Source organism: Panicum virgatum, chromosome 3K (genome assembly GCF_016808335.1).
Source record: "Panicum virgatum strain AP13 chromosome 3K, P.virgatum_v5, whole genome shotgun sequence".
NCBI lineage: Eukaryota > Viridiplantae > Streptophyta > Magnoliopsida > Poales > Poaceae > Panicum > Panicum virgatum.
In genome coordinates, this window is record NC_053138.1 from 15,424,511 (window position 1) to 15,447,656 (window position 23,146).

The following is a 23,146-nucleotide window of genomic DNA, read 5'->3' on the forward strand; positions in this document are numbered from 1 at the left end:
AATTCCAAATTTTTTTCCCGACACGTGTATGGAGACTTAAATCTAGACGAAATAAAAAACGCATTGCGACTGTTGCCTGTAAATCGTGAGACGAATTTAATGAACCTAATTATGCCATAATCAGACGCTAAATTGCTACAGTAATGCTACCGTAAATAGCCTCTAATGATAGATTGGTTAGGCTCATTACATTCATCTCGCAATTTACAGACGAGTTCTGTAATTTATTTTGTGATTAATTTATATTTAGTACTTCAAACATAAAAAAATGTCTTTTCAAAAACTTTATGGAACGCAACTAAACGGACTAGCACTGCTAGCTGCTTGCACGTACGGTACGGAAACATTCATCAGATATTCAGATAACCGTATAGATCTCGAGATATTTTGGTAAGCTCTCGAAACATCCGATGAAAAAAAATTCGATGAACACTGTGACGAAACATTAAACTCTCTCTTCTCCTTGTCTGTTTTCAGTTTATTTCCGACTTATGTCTCACAGAACAGTATTGAAAGAGTCCAAATCAGACTAGACGAACAGAGGGAAAATTACTTGGTGAAACATCATGACCACTGTTTGCAACATGAAAAATAATTTGTAAAAAATGACCATATGGTTTGTCTTTGAGATAAAAACTAGGTGCTATAAATAGACGCACCTAAGGGTATCCATATCCACTGCCAAACTTTAGTTCGAAAGTTTGTGCTAGTTTTTTAAAGTAGAAGCTCATTTTGAAAAAAATCAATATAAATTTTTAAACTAAATAAGAGCAATGGATACCCTAAGCGGACAAACCATTTGCACCTCGAATAAAAATTCCCACCGCAACATAAACATTGTTTCATATAATATTTATTGGACTATGAGTATGTAGAAATAATAGTTGCAACACCGATAGATATATCAGAGCGTCCGATTTTTTTTTAAGATTACCCTTTGGTATATGGCGTACGCTAGGCACATATGCAGTTTTTTTTACTAAGAACTAGTGGAGATGTACGTGCCACAAGCACGTATCTAATTTTCCTTCCATCAAGAAATAATGTTATTTATTTTTCTTCTAAAAATGATATACGTCTTTCTTTTCCTTCCATAAACAATGATGTAAATTATTATCTTTTCAAAAAAATAATGATGCAAATTATGGGTGAATACATGTGGAAAGGAAATTAAAAATATGTGCTGAAGGAAAGTAATACATGAATATAAGAGGTGAGTATAGAAAATTGCTGGTGTAAAAAGTATTAAGATTTTGGTGGGAAACATTGATGAAACCAATCTCGCTCTCTCTTTCTGTCAAACTTTTTGGACTGACAAGTGGGGCCTCCGTGAGGTGTAAGGTGGGCTTTATCTTGATGAGAAAGAGTTTCAATTGTTTCAATTTGTTATAAATTGATAAAGAAAAAATCTACCGGCCCTGACATTGGCAGCTTAGATACCTTTGGAGCGATGGTGCGTACAGGCTACGGGGAGACGAGGGGTATCGCCAATAATTCCAGGGAGCGTAGGCTGGCAATCAGTGCTGTGCTGTACTGTACTGTACTGTACTGTACTGTAGTATGACAGTATGAGGAAACGTCGGCCAGCCATTCCTTTGGACACACAAAAGGAAAAGGCTTTTGTCGCAGAAAGTCGAGTGATCAATCTGCCGACAGTCGCGCCGCGCGTATAGGGAAGGCGAGGGGGCCTGCAGTGTAACTCGCCAGTAGGCACGAGGGCACGACCCCCGTGCATCCAACGAACCACCGTGGAATCCGATCGCGCGGCGCCGCGGTCTGCGCACGGAGCCCTGCCCGCCCTGGCGAGGCGCGGCCTGATGCCGGGCGCCGCGGCCCGTACGAGCAACCTGCGAAAAGGCACGCGAGTACGCGCGTTTTTCACGTCGGAGCACGCGGGCCGTCGCGTGCTCCTCATGCCGCCGGCGCGGCGGGGCATACACCATTTCGCAGTATAATCTATCGCAAACCAGGCCGGGCCGCGGGGAAGCTAAATATGGAATCGAGCACGCGGTTTCCTGGATTTCCAGCGGGGCGGGGGGTAAGGATGGATTCGGATCGGATACGGATGAAATCAGATCTGAATGTCATTTTTTACCACATTTTAATTTGGATACGAATGCGAATGCGGATCTCATCGGATACGAATACAAAACGGATAGTTCGAATCCGGATTCGAATCCGGATACCTTCTCGATTTGAAACATAGAGCTATCACGAGTATCAGTTTATTTTGTCAATAATTTTATAGTAGATCAAAAATCGTTATACAAGTAGAGAGTAAAGGATTAGAAGATAGCTAATAAAAAAGAATATAATTATCTATATATAGCTTTTATATTAAATTAGACGTATAGCCCGCGCATTTGCGCGGCTAGTATTAAAAATTCAAAAGATTGCATGTCGTTGTATCCTTACTTAAAAATTATACTATTTTTTTACCATACATCACCCTGTTCATTATCGTAAAATTATGTCTCATTGTTTGTTAAAACAATTCAAATATGATCTACCTATAATAGCAATTTGATTTGTTGAGCTTTAATAATATTATGCATATAATTATTTTTATTTTATTTTGATTGATTGTTGTTTTATTAATAGTATATGTTTGTAACTGATATATAGCTAAATGATATTTCATATTTAATTTTTCATAATGGCATTGGTGGGTGATTTTTAATTAGGCACAGGGGTATTTTAGGCTAATTTTATCATAATGGCAGTGGTGGGTAATTTTTATTTTTCTATTTTTCTCCAATTAAATTGAGAATTTTTAGGCCTTAAGAGCGAATGTGGATGCTCCGTTTGTTGGCCAAATAATAAGATAATAGATATATAATACTAATTTTAAAAGTAAAATAAATAAATATATAAATACTTAATAATTAGGAGATATAAAAATGATTTTATCATTAAATAATTAATTAATTTGACTCGTATAAAATAATTTTAATCATGAAATAAATATATTAAATAGTTAAAGTTAATTTTTATATCATTACTAATTTTAATAAATATATTATTAGTTATCTAGCTTTCTAAATAATTTAAATAGTATACATCATTAAGTAATTAGTATAAAGATAAGTTTAAGATTGTCTCAGTAGTCATTTTTTCTTTGCGGATACGGATGTGATCGGATATTTCTCGAATATGAATATGGAATCGGATAGAGAAAAATTCTCAAAATCAAATTCGGATACATACATATAATATTTATATTAAAATCGAATACGAATATGAATAATTCGGGGTTGCGTCGCGGATCGCACCCACCGGCACCCCGCACGGTGACACCGAGCGACGGGGGGCCGAGGGTGACCGCGCGCGCGCGCGCGTCGGCACATGCGGGAAATCCCTGGGAATCTCGACCGCCATGTGCGCGCCGTGGCGCCGCTCACTCGCACCCGTCGGACAGCGTCCTCGGGCAGAAGGTTCGGGCGCCAGCCACGCCCACACCGGCCGCCGCGCCGTTCCGTTCCTTCCCGATCGATCTGCCCCTCGGTGGGGGCGGGGGGATGGACCATGGATCCATCACCCATGGTCCATGGGCGGATGGGTGGCGCCGATCGAGCCGGGGAAATATCTCCGTCGCGGCCTCCTCGCGGCTGGGCTGGTGCGCTGGCAGTCTGGCACTGGCACTGGCACTGGCACTGGCAGGTCGCTCGGTCGAACCCTCCCCCCAAAGCTCCCATCCATTTCACGCGCGTGCTGCGAAGGAGCCGAGCTGAGCTCTCAGGGACAAAACAGCAACGTGCATGCGTGTTCCATGCCGCCTGAATTTTTTTAGCATTTTTAAAAGGGTGCGGCCTTATTATATTTTTAGGCACTGAAGCAGCAGCAACGACGACTCACGAGGCAGATCCGGGCCCGGCACCGGCAGGATCTCGTTTGCTGGCGCCTCAACGTCTCGAGGACGACGACGTGTTGATGGAGGAAAGGTTACTGGCTGTAGCAAGGAGGAGTGTTTTTTAATGGCGCCACGTCGGTCGGGGGGTGACTTGGATGATCATGTACGTTTGGGGGCCCGGGTTATGTGTGCTCTCGTTGACTCCGTGATCCTGCGTTGGCGTGTGGAGCTACACGCACATCTCGCCATCCGGGAACTGTTCATCGAAGCAAACACACACTCGGCACTTGTTTTATTAATCATTCACTTCGCCTTTTCCCCTGTACGTTTTCAAGAGAGGAGAGTTCAATTTGGTTCCCACACACACACACACACACACTATTGCTAGTTCCAACAGAGAAATAGTATGATCAAGAACTATCATGACGCGGAAATGATGTTTTGGCCGGCACGCCTATTGGATCTCAGCCCGGCCTCTGCCACCGACAGCCCACCTCCTCACTCTTGGCCGTCTTGCGTGTTCTGACCCCAACTAAACAGTCTAAACTATACTACGTGCCGGGGCACACACACACATCCACAAAAACTAAAAGACCCCCCACAGCTTGGTCTCGATTTTCTATGCGTGCAAATATAATGTATCCATCAGTTAATCCCTCAAAATATTGTGTCCATCCTGTTAATAATTCTGAACATACGCATACAGTGATGGATGTACACCACCTAATGTACCTGCAGCCAGGAGCTCTCTCTCTCTCTCTCTCTCATGTGACTATGTGAGAGCTTGTTTTTTTATCCCTCTTTTTTGTCTTACTTATATTGTTCGTCCAGGTTTATATAGATTTCAAGATATTCTCTTTTGGAGTTGAAGATACGGTACATTTTCCAGACACGTGGAAAAGAAAAGAATTATCCACTAGCGGGTCAAACCCAGCAAGACGAGCCACGTCAACGCCAGCCCCGCCTACACGTCAAGCCCACCACGGCAACAGGCCCGGATGCCGAAAGTGCCCCTACCGCTTCCCCCCAACAGCGACGCGGCCACCACCGCCGCTCAGGCGCTCAGCTGTCCCCGGAGGGGTAGGACCGTCCACCTGAAGAGGCCAAGAGCACCCACACCTCCCTCGGCCTGTCTGTTCGGCACCCACCCCCCCTGCACCGCGCGCATATAACCAAGGGGACGCCGCTGCTCCTCCCTCGTCCACTTCCTCCTCCTCCTCATCCCCGTCCTTGCCTGCGTTTTCGCTGCGGATTGGAGCGGCAAGGGCGCACTTCCCGGGCGGGATCCCTCCGGCTGCGGCCTGACGATGCCGGAGGCAAATGCGGGTGCGCTGGCGCACGCGGAGCAGAGGAAGAAGGTGGGGGAGCTCGGTTCCGGAGTGAAAAATCGCTTCTTTTCTCTGCCTTGGTGCCGTGGATACGAAGAGTCCCGTGGGCATTAGGGGGCGACGGGGCGCGGTGCCCCGAGCAGCGGTGCTCGTGTGGGATGACTGGATAAGGACGTGGCCCTCTGTCTTCTCCTGATTTTGGCACGGCCGGAGCTGCTGGATTTGGGGGGATTTGGATTTCTTGCGGCCCTGATCCTGAGTCCTGACTGTAGTTTGCTTCCTGCGCGCGAGAATATGCTTCGTGTTCGTGGGATAATGGGATTTACCATAGTGATTTCTTGCCTTCTTAGGCGATCCCGTCTTATCCGAATTATTCGAGCTGTAGTATTCCTCAGAAGGAATCCTCCTTGGTACTACATCCGCAGGAAATCCGCTCTCTCTTCTTAAGTTAAGGTTTCCAATCCCCCCAAATCTGGCTTTTTTCACGCTATCGTAAAGAGGGCGCGGTAATTCTTGTCTACCACGCAACACTGGTGGTCGAGGAGTCTTGGTAAACGCGGGTATTGGATTCGGTGACCTTGTATGTTTATCCTAATCCAGGTCGGCTATTTTCTTTCCTTTGTGGGTCAGAGATGGCTTAGGCAAGCATAAATATTCCTTTGCCCACCGGGGAGGCATATTTACCGTCTATATATTTTAAGCTGAGTGCCCCCTGTTCAGAGGTGATTATTAGCCTTGATAAGGGTTTGAGAGATACCAGTTCTTTGGCCGGTGGCAAAGGTCAGTCTTGGCCGGGTCAGAGGGGGTAGATACTGCAGAGCTTTTGCGTTTGAGTTGCTTGGATTACTTGGCGTCAGTTTGTGCCTTTGTAGTTTGGTGTGAGTAGAAACTAGGCTGAGACTTTACTAGTTTACTATTCCATTGGTTTATTTAGTACTAACATGAAAGCTTATCTTGTGCATATCAGGACTAGTTGTCTCTTGCTATCTCTAGAAGATTCGGGTTATATGTTCCTCTTGGGGATTTCACCTCTGCTTATTTTGCTGTGCTGATTGTTTGGTTTGCTGGTTCAGCTCACATGAAAAAAAAGATGACATTCTGCTGAATTCCTTCCTATTTTCCAAGTGATATGTCATTGCTTAAATTCTTAATAGTTGACTTTGATATACTTTTCAGAAAAAAGAACGTTCACTGTGTCCTCAATGCTAATGTTTTCCACTATGAAACTTCCAGAATTCACCAGAGATGGATTTCTTCAGTGAATATGGCGATGCCAACAGATACAAAATTCAGGAAATAATTGGCAAAGGAAGCTACGGGGTTGTTTGCTCAGCTATTGACCAACAAACTGGTGAGAAGGTAGCGATCAAGAAAATACAGAATATCTTTGAGCATCTGTCCGACGCTGCTAGGATCCTCCGGGAGATCAAGCTCCTCCGGCTTCTAAGGCATCCTGATATTGTTGAGATCAAACATGTAATGTTACCTCCATCGAGGAGGGACTTCAGAGATATTTATGTTGTTTTTGAGCTGATGGATACCGACCTTCACCAAGTTATTAAGGCTAATGATGACTTAACAAAGGAGCACCATCAGTTCTTTCTCTATCAGATGCTGCGTGCTTTGAAATATATTCATACTGGTATACACTCCATATAGTCATATTAAGCTGAAAGTACTTCTGACTAGCATTAATAGTGTGCTGGTGCTGCTTTTCTATTTTCTATTAGGAGTATGAACTTCTGTGAGTAGCCTTTGCACACGAATTCAACTTTTTGCTAATCAATGACAATGACTTATTCTGTACTTCCTGTTCTTTAGAGTTGTTTCTCCACCTATCCCACTACTTTCATGTGTGTACTGCATTCTGGATCATTCCATGCTTTCTGAAATTAGCTTGCAGGTTCTGATTATGTAGTATTCCTTCCGTTGTTGAAAATTTGAATATCTTAGACATTCTCCATGCTTAGATGGCAATATACATGAATATACTCTTGATTCAAAATTTACCTTAGAAAATTAGTTTTGCATTGTCTGAGTGCATCAATCGATTCTGCCTTTATTTCTTTGCGATAATTTTCATGCACATACTTTCATATGTACTGGTTTCTTTCGTGTAATTCCTTATTTAAATTCTGCAAAGTTGAAAAATCTATGCTTGTTTCACTTACAATCTGCCATATGCATTTTCTTTATATCTACTGTAGAGTGACTTTGAGATATGCTCTGATCACGTCTATTTTTCTGCAGCTAATGTTTATCATCGTGACTTAAAGCCAAAAAATATACTAGCAAATGCTAACTGCAAACTCAAGATATGTGATTTCGGATTAGCAAGGGTTGCGTTTAATGACTCTCCTACCACAGTCTTCTGGACGGTATGGTATTTCTACAGTTCTGCTATAGTTGATTCACAATACAACACTTCTATCGAAGCTCTTTATGACAATGGGGTTGATGTATTGTGTTCGACACCAAAGAGTCCTGCTTCAAACTTAAGTCTCACTCTCTGCACTAAAATGACTTGCAGGACTATGTTGCTACTAGATGGTACAGGGCTCCTGAGCTGTGTGGGTCTTTCTTTACTAAGGTACTCAATTTCCTCAAGCTGTGTTTTTGTTAAGTCTTATCAACTGGGTTTTCATTTTCGTCCATCTTCATGTTTAGTTTCATGTCCCTATGTTATTCTGATGGTATTAAGTTGATTCTCTTGTGCAGTATTCACCAGCTATTGATATGTGGAGCATTGGTTGCATTTTTGCGGAGATTTTGACTGGGAAGCCTTTATTCCCTGGTAAAAATGTGGTTCACCAATTGGATTTGATGACTGATCTCTTGGGCACACCATCAGCAGATACTATTTCACAGGTGATTTATTATTTATGGAAATATTGACATGTTCAACTCAAGCATAAATTATTGCAAAGTCTAAAATGTTTTTACCCTTGGACTACAGATCCGAAATGAGAAAGCGAGGAGGTACCTTAGCAGTATGAGGAAGAAACAGCCAATACCCTTTTCATTGAAGTTCCCCAATGCAGATCCCTCGGCGCTCAAGCTCTTGCAAAGGCTTCTAGCATTTGATCCCAAGGATCGACCAACAGCTGAAGAGGTAGGTTTGTCATAATGGAACATTGATTTTATGTGTTACGCTACTTTTATTTGTGTAACTTACCCTCACAGAATCATATTCTAATGATAATAATTGTGTTGTATGCATGAGCAGGCATTGGCTGATCCCTATTTTAAAGGCATTGCAAAAGTGGAGAGGGAACCATCGTGCCAGCCAATTTCGAAAATGGAATTTGAGTTTGAACGGAGAAAGTTTACTAAAGAGGATGTCAAGGAACTTATATTCCAGGAGATACTGGAATACCACCCTCAACTTCTAAAGGATTACAAGAACGGCTCTGAAAAAACAAGCTTTCTATATCCCAGGTTGTTTACCTTGACCGTATCATTAGCTTCGTTACCCTCTTGTTATTATGTTTGAATGTGGTACTATTTTTTCATAACATACATCCTTAAATGTTTCGATTTTTCTTTATTATGCAGTGCTGTTGACAATTTCCGGAGGCAGTTTGCTAGCTTAGAAGAAAATGGAGGGAGGAATGCCACAGTCGACAGGAAGCATGTTTCTCTCCCAAGGTAGCTTAAATTGTTGTTTTCCATTTTATTTCAATAATTTGTGCTGCCATGTATTGTAATGCAGTAGTTAATTAAGGGTTTTTTCTTTCAACTAGATATAGAATGGTGTTTTGATTACAGTTCCTGAAAATCTTAACCCAGAAAAACCTTAAACCCTATTGGATGATGGGTTGGCCTGGTGTGTCAAAAAGTTCAGAAATTTTGCTCAAACTAGACTTCTGACCTTGATTGGCTGCTTCAGGACTACAACCGTTCACTCTACTCCAATTCCTGCAAAGGAAGGTCCGGCTGCAACATCCCAGGTTCCTCAAAGGATTCCAACAGGTAACTGTTTCTATTTACTATTTGTCTTTTTTTTATCATTCTATTTACTATTTGTCGCTACCCAGCAGTATGTTTTTCTGTCACTCCTGAGTTCCAATTTTTCTGACATGTTTAATTCTGCCAATCTTTGGCCCAGTATTACCATTCGAGAATGCAAGTGCTGTCGATCAACACATCACGCGACGGGTGGCTAGGAATCCAGGTGTACCTCCAGCAACCAACAACTCATCGGTATATGGCTACCACCTGAAGTCGGACAGCTCAGACAGGCAGGATCATCAGCTAGAGCTTGAAAAAGACCAGATGCAATATAGGCCAGGGCAGCATGCCATGGAAGCCAAGGTAGCACCTGAGTTGGCCCGGGACATGCGGCCATCGCTGTACTATGTCTCGAGGGGTGTACCCAAAACTGATCTAACAGAAAGGGCCGCCCTCCAAAGGAGCATGCTGCACAACGTTGCTTCCTTCAATGGCATCACGGCTGTCGCTGGTGGGTACAGCAAGGCAGGCATTCTCCACTATGGAGTCACAAGCTTGTACTAGAGCAGTGTCACTGGGCCCTGGGAGGATAATAAGATGGGAACGGAGTGCGGCTACAGCTGCCCCTTCCCCCCAGCTTGAAGTTCGGAGCACGGACGGGAGGTTCATGCCTGATCAACGATGCAGGCGTCCGGAAAGGATTTTCAGGCTGGGAAAATGGCGAGCGCCACCTTTTGTTGCTCTCGTTTAGTGAGTAATGGGCCACTGATCTCGCGCCAATGTTGTGATCTTCCTGATGCCGCAAAGGGTGAAGAGGAGGGCGGGGTTGAAAATTCTCACAGACCCTTTCGAAGGAAGGGGGAAGAATTACCCGTCTTAAAAAACGGGGGTGGGGGGGAATTGTGGATATGTGTACAGTACAACACTTAATTTTGTATTTAACCATTTGGAACGTTCTTCTTCCAGTTCTGCACATTTAAATAATATCATGATGTTTATAGGTTCTACGACTTTCCATTCGGTTTGTACGCATATCCAAGTCCCTAAAGCTGTAGCAATCTGACCGGTCCAATGCTTATATGGTGCCTGGTACCAAAACACATTGCCGCTAACTCGTGACATTACAAAAAAAAAGAGACAAAACGAGGCAAGAATTTTGGAGAGAAGAAGACAGCAGAGTAATATAAAATGATATTTAAATTCATTTACACTCGATGCAATTACGGGAATAGGAGCACGTTCCATAAATTATCAAATCAATTTCTCTGTTCAAACAGCATTTACAGGAAACAGAATCCTAATATTGATTTAAATCACAAAAAGGTCTTATGAACATACTAGTTATACATTATTCCATTCACATTTTTTAATCTTGAATCGGCAGTGCGTGTCATCAGTGGCTGGTATTCCGTTCCGTACTAGCTCCCCTAGAAACTCATACAGCAGGTGCAAGGCAACAGTAGAAAAAGCGTCGCACATACATGTAGAAATTTTATTGCTCTATAATCTCCATAACGCACACTTTATCAACAGCGCAGGAGTTCAATACACTCGTAACGTCGGCGTTCAGACGATGGGAATTTGCCGTCTCCGGCTGGACAACGGCCCACTGGCCATCGACAAGCTCGACATGCGCGTTTTGCTCAGGGCAGGCGGAGAACCTGAGCTGAGTGACATCTCGGCACATCTTGTTCAACTGGTCGATGGAAAGGATCAAGTCGAAATCATTTCCCAGTTCACTGGTCTTGGAGAGCTTGATGCCAACATCAGCACTGCGGGAAGCGACAGCACCAAATAGCAGAGGATGCCCAATGACTGGCCTGCTGGATGAGCTGCATATCTGTGATCGAAAAGTAAAGTTGTTTCAGGTAAATACCAAGTTACATAACAAAGTGTAAGGATGAACGAAAGAGGTCCAAAATTGTCAGGATGTATGATGAGAACAGTTAGGTGACCAGCAGATGATCTTACCTGTATATACTGTACACCCATTTCATTGAGGGAGTCCAAAATTTTGTTTGATGATAGTAAGCTGAAAATACCCCCAGATCCCACTGGCTTTTTAATTATCTCCCAGGGAGACTTCATCAGAACCTTTTTTCTGTTTGCCTCGGAGGATATACTGACAATTGGAAGCTCCAGCTCTTCCAGAACCCACACCTGTAAATTATTCCACAAAGACATTATAGGAAGAAAGAAGAATTAGGATGACGATCATAGTAAGACAATGCTTTGTACCTTTTGAGCATCCAAACCAAAATAGTTATTCTTTATCAGGCAGTTCGTAACTGACTCCACATGACCAGGATGGGAAACAATAACGAAAGGGGGTGACCCAAGATTGTCAATATCCTGTGTCAAGCAAAAATGGATCAGCCTTGTCCATGTGAAATGCGACAACCATTTTGTCAAGCATAACTTCTAACAGTACAACATATATGCAGCAAATAAGCAATAAGTGACCAACTATAACTGCACTTTTTCATGACTAAGCAGACTAATCCTTCCAATTATATAATTCATCAAAGTATATTCCTGATACAAAAACGAGGTGCGAAAGGGTGCCTAGCCTGATTGGTCAGGTGGCCTCAGTAGCACTCCTCAGGTCCTGGGTTCGACTCTTGGTGGGAGCGAATTTCAGACTGAGGTTAAAAAATCCCCTCGCCTGCCTACACGCCAAAGCACATGGAAATAGGTCCCGGCTCACCCCGGCCCGCTCTCACACAGGTTACGGTATGGGTTACGGCGCCCCTGTGTAAGGGTGGGGCAGGGGTTCGGGGGTTTTCTCGACCTGCGTGAGAGGTCTTCTTCTTACATTAATGCTTGGGGGGCGGCTTGCCCCTCGCAGGCCGAGTTTTTTTATTATACAAAAACGAGGTATACACTTAAACACAGTAAAAACTACAGGACCAAAGGTCAATGGGCAGGTTCAACTTCAGTATCAACAGCAGTGATCATTAGCAGTTATTCACTTTCCTTCATTTATTTATTATTTTCTTTGAGGTAATTTTGTATGTTAGAAATTAAGTAACAATCAACAATCACAAAAAAAATGTATACCTTCATTAACTCACTAAAAGAACTGAGCAAACTCAGAAACTTAGCATCAGAATCTGAGCCATTTCTAACAAGTACAATAGCTGCTTTTGACTTCAAAAGAGTCTCGAGACCTTCTTTGAGTTCTCTACTGAATGCATGTTCAGATTTCTCTCCAAGATTGATGAAACTCTTGTATGGTATTTTGATCACCTTTTTCCTTGACAGTGCTGAATTAGCCAGCAAATTCTTTGAAGAGCTGAAATTGACAAGTTTAGAGCAAATGAGATTAAGAACTTTGGACGAATGAATAAAACCTGTCGTTTGACCAAAGGGTAAGTGTTAGAGGAGTCAAGGGCCTATTGGGCCTTAGCTCGTTAGGGTTAATTAGTCGCTTGCTTAGGGGTCAAGTAAACCTCTTTATATAAGGAGAGGAGATGTATCAATCTAATCAAGCAAGAGATTAGAAGGAAATTCCTTCTCTCTTGCCGGCCGTGGGCAAAGCCCAATAGGCACCATAACAATTTGGTATCAGAGATCAGGCCCCGATCTGCCCACTCTGCTGCCCCTGTTGCGCCGGCCATGTTCCCCACCACGGCGGCCATGGCTGGCCTTGGTTCACCCGTCACGCCGCCAGTTTTCAACACCGCCACAGCCACCACGCCGCCGCTGCCTGCGCAGCAGTCTACGCCTCCCACGGGTGCTCTGAACGCATTGACGGCGGCCGTCTACAGCATGCAGCGCCAGATGGACGACCTCTCAGCGCGTCTGGCGGCGCTCGCAGGCAGGCCATCGCTCTCCGCGCAGCCATGGGTCCGTGGCATCCCGGCCTTTCCAGCGGCAGTTTCGGTCGTGCCGGAGAGTTTCTCTGCGCCACGGGTCCTTCCTGTGAGTTCGGCGCCCGTCTCCTTCCCGTCGTTCACCGCCCCCAGCCCCGTGCCACCACAGCAGCACTGCGAGGGCCTCTTCTACTGGGGCGTGGATGGCATCCAGGTAGCAGTGGCGAGCTGCTGGCGTCCAGTCGTCCTTGCAACAGTAGCCTTGCCGCCGCTCGGGAAGAAGGCGTTTGCGCAAGAGGATGTCTGCCATGTGTCTGCAGCGGTGCGGCTGCAGGCTGCAGCACGCGGCCTCCTAGCACGGTGTCGACTGCAGGATATGCGTCGGCAGATGCACGTGGCGGCCTTGACAGCGGTCGACCTCGGCAAAGGGGGGCGTGTCCTTGTTCCGTCGGACGGCCACCAGCAATCGCGCCGGTCTGCTGCTGTCTTCATGCGCGAGCAGGGTTTCATTTCTGCGGTCAGCGAACTCCAGCTCTGCGGCAGCGGCGGTAGGGGAGGCAGTTTCCCCTCTCTTTCACTGGCGGGGACGCACTGTCTAGCGCCACCGTTTTCCGCTACCGGCCGCCGCGAGGACGTCTCCGCTGGTCGCGGTCCCGATTAATTCCAGGTGGCCGTACCCATGCACCCCCTCGTTCCGATGGTCTCCATGGGATCCAGGCGGCTCCAGGCGTGCAGGTCCAGCACGCGGAGGGTGTCCGCCGTATCTTCAGGAGTCAAAAATAAAGAGTCGCAGTTTATTTAAAATAAGCCGAGATGTAAAAGGCTTATTCTTAGGTGTTTGGTTTGTGCCTAGTAGAGTCATCGTTAGTTTGCAGCTCAGGTTGCAGCTCGAGGACGAGCTGCATGTCCAGGTGGGGTGTAGTGTTAGAGGAGTCAAGGGCCTATTGGGCCTTAGCCCATTAGGGTTAATTAGTCGCTTGCTTAGGGGTCAAATAAATCTCTTTATATAAGGAGAGGAGATGTACCAATCTAATCAAGCAAGAGATTAGAAGGAAATCCCTTCTCTCTTGCCGGCCGTGGGCAAAGCCCCGCGGCCGGCATTCCCAGCGCCCCAGCAGCCCTAGCTGTCTCTCTCTCTTCCTCCTCAATCCTCTCAGCCCAACAGGCACCATAACAGTAACAAAGAATGATTCCCATAACCAGCACTCAGGAAGTATTGAATTAGGGAGTATGTAGTAAAGGTGCAGTAAAAAAACCCAATATCATGTTTCTTTTGAAGAAGACATTGGCAGGATACTAAACAGGTGTTACCTCTCAATTTGTTTGCTAACACAATGCACTGCATGTCGGAACAATTGAAAGTCAATACATCCAATCTGCTCTGCAAGTGATGCCTTTTGAACCTTGTCCCCAGATAGCAAGCCTTCCAGAACATGACCCTGATCCATTTCGGCGAGCACCTTCTTTCCAGCAATTACACGACGCTGAAGCCTCTTCCTGTCCTTCCACTCCTGTAACAATCAGAAATGTGTCAAGCATTAATTGAAAAAGAGCACAAATAAATATACCATCGCCTAACATCAAATTGGTTTTTGCTAGGACCTGAAGCATAAAAGTTCAGCGTATACTTCAAATCTATTTATTATACAAAATGCCACATAATTGACAGGATATCTGCTGCTATGAACAGTTCGGCGCTATGGACCTGAAGTATTCTTTGTTTCTTTTAAGATGCAAATCATGACTGTTGATGTGAACATGACGTGCAAGACAAGGATGATGCAGACCTAACCATCGCACGCCTTTCTTTCTTCGATCTCTTGTCAGAACGTGAATTGAGCTCCAGTAAACCCTTTGGAGGTGTAATCCACATTTCTCTGCGCTCCATATCAACATCAGGTACAATATCTTCGGCAAATGGAACCCACACATGCTCGCGTGATGAAGTTGAATCTTGATTTTCTGAATCTGGATCGACAACAGTACCTTCAGCAGAGCCAATCATCACCTGTAGAAGATCTCCACCTCCAAAATTGAAAACCTGACCAACTGTTCCTACAAGCTTGCCTGTATCCTGTGAGAGCCAATTTCAGTTACTAAATTGGGATCACAATACCTCCTTGGAAAAATAAGTAGCATACTATTACGGTGGGCAGCATCTGTGCAATTTTGACTACTTTCAGGGGGTGGGTCCAATTTCAAAAGGTAACAAATGAAGGTCTTAACTATAGTGCCTACTTTTAGGGACTGGATAGAGCTATTTACAAGACAAATGAATCTTAACTGAACAAGTTTTGCAAACCAAGAGCATAAATTGGATAAGCAAAAAAAAAATGGCATGGACCAAAAGCATGATTGAAACAGCGGCATAGGCCTAAATTTCCCTTATCAGGTAATGACAGTGCATGTATGATGTGCCTTTTAATTGCCCTTGTAGCTTAATTTTGCAGCTGAAATCAACCAATGATGCCGCAATAACTTGAAGAAAAAAAAAACAGTATGTACCTTGACAATAACTCTCATTCCAACAAGATCAAGTGAATAGAACTCATCAGCCTCAATTTCTGGCCTATCTCCAGCTTTAACGAGTATAGCTGAACCGACTATTTGCCTAGCCTGAAAGGAGAGTAGCAACTGAATCATCTAAGTAGGTAAAGTGTACTTCAACATAAGGCAAAGCAGTAACCCAAACTCAAAGAAGAGCAACATCCGCTAGTTAGAGCCAGACTAATCTGACAGCCATGCCCAGTCATAGAACTTCAGTCAGCCAGCTGTCATGATTTGTGACTACATCTCATATGCAGATTTAAAGCAGTAGAAATACAACACAGGATTGCATATTTAATCGAGGATTTCCAGCAAGCACTCTACTGAACTTCTAAAGCTACAGCTAGGATTGTTGATTTAGACTTCTCATCCTAGAAATTAAGAAGGTCTGCTTACTGCACTATCTCTTAGACTAGTTGACGTGCACAAATTAACAAGCAAAAAGCTCCAGGGGAATGCAAAGCTGACAGACCTCATCCAGATTATCGATGCCATCAAAGCTGACGATCCAACACTTCTTCCCCGTGTGGGCCTTTCCTCGAACAAGCTCGAATTCCCTGACGTGTTGCTTCCCAGCAGCCCGAGCCCTCAGCCATCGCGTCCCCGGCTGTCAGAACAAACAAACGGCAGCCGTGAAACCCCAATTAGCATTGTTATTTGGTATGAGCGAGCGAGCGAGGGAGGGAGAGAGCCCACAGCCAATTAAACATGGGTTACCGTGGCGAAGCGGAGCTCAGGGAAGTCGGTGCGTGGCGTGACGAGGACGTCGCCGCGCACCCCGTGCGCGCCGGACACGTAGCCCACCTCCACCAGCTCCTCGTCCTCCTCGTCGTATTCCTGTTCCTCCTCCTCGTCGTCGTATTCCTGTTGCTCATCCCCCTCCTCGTAGAACTCCTCTTCCTCCTCCTCATCCTGCTCCCGCGCGTCGCTGAGGCTGGAGAGGAGCGCGGCGCCAGGCCGCGCCGGCGCTAGCGCGACGCGGCGGCTCGGGAGGCGGCGGGAGAAGGGCAAGGGGAGGACGCGCGAGGAATAACGGGGGAAAGGGACGGTTAGGGTTAGGGTTAGGGATAGAGGCCGCGCCGAGGCGGATGCGGGGGACGCCATTCGCGGCGTGGGAAGCAACCGGCCGCCGGAGGTTGCCTCTCGGGGAGTGAGAAGAACGGAGGAAAACGGAAGCGGATAGGGGTTAGTGGAGACGAATAAAACGATACGCGCCTCTGCCGGGGGGTTTTTGCCACGCAGCCCGTGGGCTACTTTGAGCCTGAGATAAGTTTCTCAACGGAGTTTGTGAATTTCGGTGAAGATATAGCAGCCCATCTCAAATTTGCTCCAATTTGTTTCTGAGGAATATTGAGTACTCTATTATGTTTGTGATGAGTGAATTTTCAACCGTGCGGTGTGATCGTGTGTTTGGTCTTTGGTTGCAGGTACACGGGCGTCGAGTGTCGACGGAGAGTTGCCGTGGAGGAGCTCAGGCCGGGCGGCAGCTGTGGTGTCCACTCCTGGATCAAGGGCGCAAGCGGCGACGAAAGTCGGGTTTCTTGGTTTGTGCCACAAAACCAAGGAGGCGGACGGCAGTTGAAGACGCCAAGTCGTGGAGGCACGAGCGTCGATCTCGGGACTGATGGAGGCGACGGCGTCGACGGCATCTAGAGCCTCGCTGCGGGCGAGGAGGTGACGGGCGTCGGGTGGCATCTAGTGCCGTCAGAAGGCCGAGGCGGGAACGGCGTCTAGGGGCACGGCGTGGAGGCGGGAATCTTCCCGCGCGTGGAGTTTTGGCAGTTTTCTCAAAACCGGCCACCTACCCGGGTTTCGCGGACCCCCCAAAAACCGCGAACCGGATCTTCATCGACATGGCGGCATCGCGGAGAAGGCTTCGAGTCGAAGAAAGAAACTCCGCCGTCGGATGAGATCGTGTACATATTTTCTGTTTTGCCCCTACGTGCGTTTTAGTGTTTAGTTTGAGTCGAGGGTATTTTGGACCCTGCGTAGTCACCTTAAATACCCCCTCGCCCCTTTCTTCTCTTGGTGCGCCAGCTAGACAGATCGCCACCACCATCTCTCCTGGCGCCGGCTCCTCCCTGTCTCTCCTCTCTGTTCCTCCCTCTTCTCTCTAGGCCTAGGATGTTAGGGATGGATTTTTGAGTTCATGTACTGAGATTGATCGGGAAAGGAGGCTCAATCATCCTTGGGCCCTCCGGGGTTTTGAATTCATTTCAATCTCATACGATTTGTGCTTTTGCTTGATTGAAATTCGATTTTCCTTTGTCGATTCTCGAACTCAAGATGACGCGTTGTTTCTTGACGATTTTGTGACTCCTTGGGGTGTTCCTAATCCATCTTGCCTAGCCCTAAAACCCTCGGATTCACGAGCTCCTTCGAATTGAAGTTTTGGCGTTTTTGAGAAAACCCCAATCTTGCTTAGGATTTCGTCGATTTCTTCCAAACCATGGAGTAATTCGTCGATTCCTTCCGTGGACATGTTCACAAGTCCCGTGTGATCATGCCTGCAAATTTTGGTGAGATTTGGACTTGATTTGGCCACTCGATCATCAAGTTCTTGGAAGAACGCGGGCTGAAAAATGTTTCTGGACAGAGTTCTTCCGAGCACCGGTTAAACCGACGCTTGTGCTCATTGGTGTCGATCAACCGGTGAGTGGGTTTTTCCTGCATTAGGGTTTTCTGTTGCTCACTTGTTGCACCGGTGTTTTAGCTCTCCATAAGCATCGGTTCAACCGGTGCATGTTTCCAGTGTGCTGTTTTTGATCGTTTGACCGGCGTATAGACTTTGGTCGACGTCGGTTCATCCGGTGATCAGAACGTTTTGATTTGGAGCTTCTCTGGTCAATTGCACTGACGCAAAAGCCTTTGATTTCGTTGGTTTAAACGGTGTGTTGAAATCTAGGTTTTGTTGCCCCTCTGGACAACTGCACCGACGCTAGAGGTTGATTTTGTCGGATCATCCGGTGTATGCACACTGGTTGAACCGACGCTGTTCAAACCTCTGCGTCGGATCAACCGGTGCGTGCCTTTCTTTTGCTGCCGGCTCTGTCTCACCGGTTTAACCGACGCCTACGTTCAAATCTGTGCGTCGGATTAACCGGTGAGTTATACAGTGCTGTGTCTTACTGTTTCTCGCGCTGCTTTTCTGTGTTTGCTTCCGCAGTTGCTCTCGTTTGTTCCTAGAGCTTTTGTGTGTTGGTGTAGCTACTCCACGCTGTGCCTAGGTCTCTTTGGGTTGGGTGTGTGCTTTGGGACTTAGCCGGAGCTTTCTTTTGCAAGAAATTTTTATTGGCTCCCATTCACCCCCTCTGGTCGCCCCTTTCGGTCCCTCAGTTTCTTTTTTGTTTTGTTTTTGTTTGGAAAGAACTCTTTCTTTTTGTTTGCGATTTTTGTTTGCGATGCATAGGCGCCCAATGAAAGAAATCCCAAAACATTTTGCATTTAATGGAAATTGAATTGCACCTCCTGTGCAATGAACTAGGCGGGGAATCCTTTTCCCTTCCGTTCCCGTAAAAGAAAAGGATTTTCTGAATATGAGCATCAGCATAGCAGAGATGTACCTGTCGCTGCCAGGCACAACCGACCATCGGCAAGTTTGATTCAGTCATAAAATTTTCACTGCAGGCATACACGCATATTGCTTAGACTTCTAAATGCTAGTGCCGACAAACATAAGACGCATTAGTCTTCTATGTTCACAACCTGTTCGGTTGCCAAACGTAGAAATTTAAAACGAGATCCCTTCATCTCTTCCTGAGACATTTTCTCCCCTCGATTTAACCTATCGAGACTACTGTTAGCAAAAAGCCCTCACTGTTCCCAGTTGCGGAACCTTACATTCGGTTTCACCAACCATTTCACGTTTCACCCCATCGATGGTCCTTAATTCGATTTCACCAACTAGCAACTTTTTTTTTTAAAGAACCAACTAGCACCTTATGCACAAATGAAATGGTTCTTCGAATTCCTTTGTAAACGGTTGCTTGGGTCAAGGCCACACTATATCCGTTGCTGGGCTGAAAGGTTCCTGCTGACCAAATTACTTTTGGACCGGTCGCAACTACTAGTATATCAGTTTTTCACTTTTGGACACAGTAAATAAAATCTTGAACCCCAGTCGTACTCGTGTCCCGCGCTTCGGACATGCTGCGACAGTGAGACTGTCAGACTGAGAGCTTGGGCCATCGATCGAGCATGAACAAAGTCAGCGGGTGGTTTTTCTTTCCCCATTTCTACTGTTACCGCACCTCTTCACTGGGAGTCTGGGACAGAGCAGAGCTGCTCTACGCACGTGTAGTCGTGTACGCATCGAAACAACTGAAGACACCGGTCGCCTTTGGCTGTGACTGCGATCGCGGCAACCGGACGGTCCCTGTCCGTCCTCCGTCGCCAGGCCTATCTCGCCAAACCACCCCCACACCTTGGCGCATTCAATACTGGCCGATCAATCGTCCCCCGGCCGGCCGCACGACGGCGAGAGCTCGGCCGACCCGTCCGTCTCGCGCCGCCGTGGACGAGGCTGGCGCCGCGCGGTCGAGCATGTAAAACGTATGGATGAATATGCGTGCCTGCCTAGACAACAGCGGCCGCCCTTGCTTCATTATATAGAGGCTTCACGATACAGGGATCACTGAGTCCTAATTAGTTACAGATCGTAATTGATCTTATTCTATCTTTAGGACTTCTATCTTTAGGACTTCTATCTCTAGTAGGACTCGGTGTATTTTTTATTACAACTCATGCGCTACTATCTATTCTAACATCCCCCTCAATCACAACTTGATTAAGTTGAGATTGTGTTGAAATTCTAAGAATCTTCTTTGAGGTAGCGCCTTAGTGAAGCCATCAGCTAATTGATCTTCCGTAGATATAAATCTGACATCAAGCAGCTTCTTACCAACTCGGTCTCGAACAAAGTGATAATCTATTTCAACATGTTTCATCCGCCCGTGAAAGATAGGGTTCGATGCTAGATACTTGGCCCCCATATTGTCACACCAAAGCCTTGCACTTTTTGGAGATGAAATATTCAACTCGGCTAATACCGATTGCACCCACATGATCTCAGCAGTAGCATCTGCCATTGCTTTGTATTCAGCCTCGGTACTGGATCGAGAGACTGTTTTCTGTTTCTTAGCACACCACGAGATCAAGTTAGGACCAAGAAAAACCGCAAAACCACCTGTAGATTTCCGGTCCTCAGTACACCCCGCCCAATCGGCGTCAGAGAAGGCACTGACCATGATAGAAGGAGACCGCCGAATGTGAAGGCCAACGCCTATGGTGTGCTTAAGAAATCGAAGTATACGCTTGACTGCAGTCCAATGATCAGTTGTTGGTGAATGAAGGTATTGACAAACCTTGTTGACTGAGAACGCAATATCTGGACGGGTAAGTGTGAGGTATTGTAAAGCACCAACAAGACTCATGTACTTGGTAGCATCTTCAGGTGACAAGGGCTGACCTTCATGTGCCGAGAGTTTCCTGCTGGCAGATAATGGCGTCGGAACTGGTTTACACGAAATCATAGCCGCACGATGCAAGAGATCATTAGTGTACTTTGTCTGTGTAAGAATTATACCAGAAGAACCATAATTGACCTCGATGCCCAAGAAATAGTGCAGAGAACCCATATCTTTCAGTGCAAAGTCATCTTTGAGAGCACGAAGCAGAGCATCAACAGCATACTGAGAAGACCCGGCCACTATAATGTCATCGACATAGACAAGAAGAAATATTGTTACCGAGCCCTTGCAAAAATAGAATAATGATATATCTGCCTTGGACGGAAGAAAACCAAGAGACTGCAATTTATCATTTAATCGAGAGTACCACGCACGAGGCGCTTGTTTCAATCCATATAAAGCCTTGTCCAACTTGCAATGATATGATGGAAACACAGGATCAATAAACCCAGGTGGTTGCTTCATGTATACTTCCTCCTCTAGAATGCCATGAAGAAACGCATTCTGCACATCTAATTGGCGAAGTACCCATCCGTGAGACACTGCAAGAGATAGAATCAACCGAATAGTAGCAGGCTTAACAACTGGACTGAACGTGTCATCATAGTCAATGCCAAGACGCTGCTTGAATCCTTTAGCAACAAGCCGAGCTTTGTGACGATCAATGGAACCATCTGCTTTATATTTCACTTTATAAACCCACTTACAGTCAATTAGGTTACGACCTGCTTGAGGAGGAACCAGATGCCAAGTCTTGTTGCGCATTAATGCATCATACTCAGCTTGCATAGCAGCCTTCCACTCGGGAGAGGACAATGCTTCCTGCAGATTATATGGTTCAGCAGAGGTGGTAAGACACGCATAGCGGATCGTACCATCAGTATAAACCTTCGGCTTGCGAATCCCGTCCTGTAGGCGTGTTCTTGGTGCAGCAACAGGAGGTGGCCCCGGGATGGGATCTGGTGCTGATGTAGAAGAGCCGGGCAGCGGAGTCGAGGTAGATGGCATGGACCTGCCAGCAGCTGCATGTGCTGCGCCGGACGCCGGGTCAGGTGACGATCTTGAAGTAGGTACCCTGACTGCTGTCGGAGACAATGCGGGAGCGCCGCCCGAGGTTGATGCGCCAGCTGTAGGCGCAGGCGCAGCTGACGGATCCACGCCAATCGGAGGCGCTGTCGGCATGCAAACAGATGGAGCTGCGCCAATCAGAGGCAATGTCGGCATGCAGGGAAACTGTGCTGATGGACACGACGGACCATCGACATGGTTCTGTTCCTGGCGTGGTCCTGTAGCAGAACTGGTCCCTGGGAGCTGCGGCTGCACAACAAGGTCAGCAGGCAAAACAGATATAGCAGGATCATTAGTCGAATTAGTAAAATTAGTATCCCCTGAATCTGTGGAAGGAAGAAGAAGGATGTCTGAGGTATAACGGGTGCCGGCACTAGGATGAAGGGAAGCAAATGGGAAAACGGTTTCATCAAAAATGACATCCCTCGAAATATAGACTCTGCCCTTAGATACATCAAGGCACTTGAACCCCTTATGCATGTTACTATAGCCCAGAAAAACACAACGTGTGGATCGGAGTTCAAGTTTGTGCTGAGTGTAGGGACGAAGGTTAGGCCAACAGGCGCAACCGAAGACACGGAAGCTGGAGTAGTCAGTTGTGGCGCCAAGAAGTTTCTGTAGTGGAGTTTCATAGGCAAGAAGCTTGGTGGGAGTGCGATTAATGAGATAGGTGGCGGTAAGAAAAGCTTCATCCCAATATTTGAGAGGCATGGAAGCATGAGCAAGTAGGGCGAGGCCCATCTCAACAATGTGACGATGCTTGCATTCGGCAACTCCATTTTGTTGATGGGTATGAGGACATGAAACTTGATGAGAGATGCCGATTGAGCGAAAAAAGGAATTAAGTTTTTCATATTCACCTCCCCAATCAGACTGCACAGCAAGAATTTTTCGATTAAGTTGGCGTTCAACGAGTTGTTGGAACTCAAGAAAATATTTAGAAACCTCAGATTTATGACGCAACAAATAAATCCAGGTAAACTTGCTGTAATCATCAATAAAGCTAACATAATATTTTTTTCGACCAAAGGAATCTAGTGCCGGACCCCAGACATCTGTAAAGATAAGCTCTAAAGGAGCGGACGACCGACTAGTGGAGACACTATATGGTAGCTGATG

The 23,146-nt window shown here is 46.0% G+C and overlaps 2 protein-coding genes and 1 long non-coding RNA gene across 4 annotated transcripts; 2 read left to right on the forward strand and 1 right to left on the reverse strand.

The window, feature by feature from the left end:
- The first annotated feature begins 5,028 nt into the window (after nt 1-5,028).
- On the forward strand, nt 5,029-10,139 carry LOC120697827 (mitogen-activated protein kinase 7-like). Its single transcript, XM_039981182.1, has 10 exons — nt 5,029-5,208; nt 6,412-6,820; nt 7,429-7,556; nt 7,709-7,768; nt 7,897-8,046; nt 8,135-8,290; nt 8,405-8,616; nt 8,734-8,826; nt 9,068-9,150; nt 9,287-10,139. Exons 1-10 carry the CDS (start codon nt 5,158-5,160, stop codon nt 9,691-9,693), a joined length of 1,749 nt encoding a protein of 582 aa, XP_039837116.1. The 5' UTR covers nt 5,029-5,157; the 3' UTR covers nt 9,694-10,139.
- On the forward strand, nt 5,215-6,267 carry LOC120697828. The gene is made up of 2 exons (XR_005684598.1): nt 5,215-6,056; nt 6,146-6,267. It is a non-coding gene; the product is annotated as an uncharacterized LOC120697828 (long non-coding RNA).
- Nucleotides 10,140-10,349: 210 nt separating the features above from the next.
- On the reverse strand, nt 10,350-16,686 carry LOC120697826. 2 transcript variants are annotated; one of them, XM_039981180.1, is made up of 9 exons: nt 16,209-16,686; nt 15,964-16,098; nt 15,450-15,578; nt 14,737-15,018; nt 14,256-14,455; nt 12,190-12,424; nt 11,368-11,481; nt 11,101-11,289; nt 10,350-10,969 (listed from the first exon to the last, which is right to left on the reverse strand). In XM_039981180.1, exons 1-9 carry the CDS (start codon nt 16,593-16,595, stop codon nt 10,622-10,624), a joined length of 2,019 nt encoding a protein of 672 aa, XP_039837114.1. In that variant the 5' UTR covers nt 16,596-16,686; the 3' UTR covers nt 10,350-10,621. The 2 variants fall into 2 exon arrangements, with proteins under 2 accessions (XP_039837114.1, XP_039837115.1); XM_039981181.1 differs by having other exon boundaries at nt 10,409-10,969; nt 15,450-15,560.
- Nucleotides 16,687-23,146: the final 6,460 nt, after the last annotated feature.

What these genes read in the sequence shown, in the direction of transcription:
- LOC120697827 (XM_039981182.1), top strand. Translation starts at nt 5,158, where the DNA reads ATGCCGGAGGCAAATGCGGGTGCGCTGGCGCACGCGGAGCAGAGGAAG. An exon ending in ACGCGGAGCAGAGGAAGAAG is followed by an intron (nt 5,209 to 6,411) that starts GTGGGGGAGCTC and finishes TGAAACTTCCAG; the next exon opens with AATTCACCAGAGATGGATTT. An exon ending in TCCTCAAAGGATTCCAACAG is followed by an intron (nt 9,151 to 9,286) that starts GTAACTGTTTCT and finishes TCTTTGGCCCAG; the next exon opens with TATTACCATTCGAGAATGCA.
- LOC120697826 (XM_039981180.1), bottom strand. Translation starts at nt 16,595, where the DNA reads ATGGCGTCCCCCGCATCCGCCTCGGCGCGGCCTCTATCCCTAACCCTA. An exon ending in GAATGAGAGTTATTGTCAAG is followed by an intron (nt 15,019 to 15,449) that starts GTACATACTGTT and finishes TGGCTCTCACAG; the next exon opens with GATACAGGCAAGCTTGTAGG. An exon ending in TTGGTTTGGATGCTCAAAAG is followed by an intron (nt 11,290 to 11,367) that starts GTACAAAGCATT and finishes AATAATTTACAG; the next exon opens with GTGTGGGTTCTGGAAGAGCT.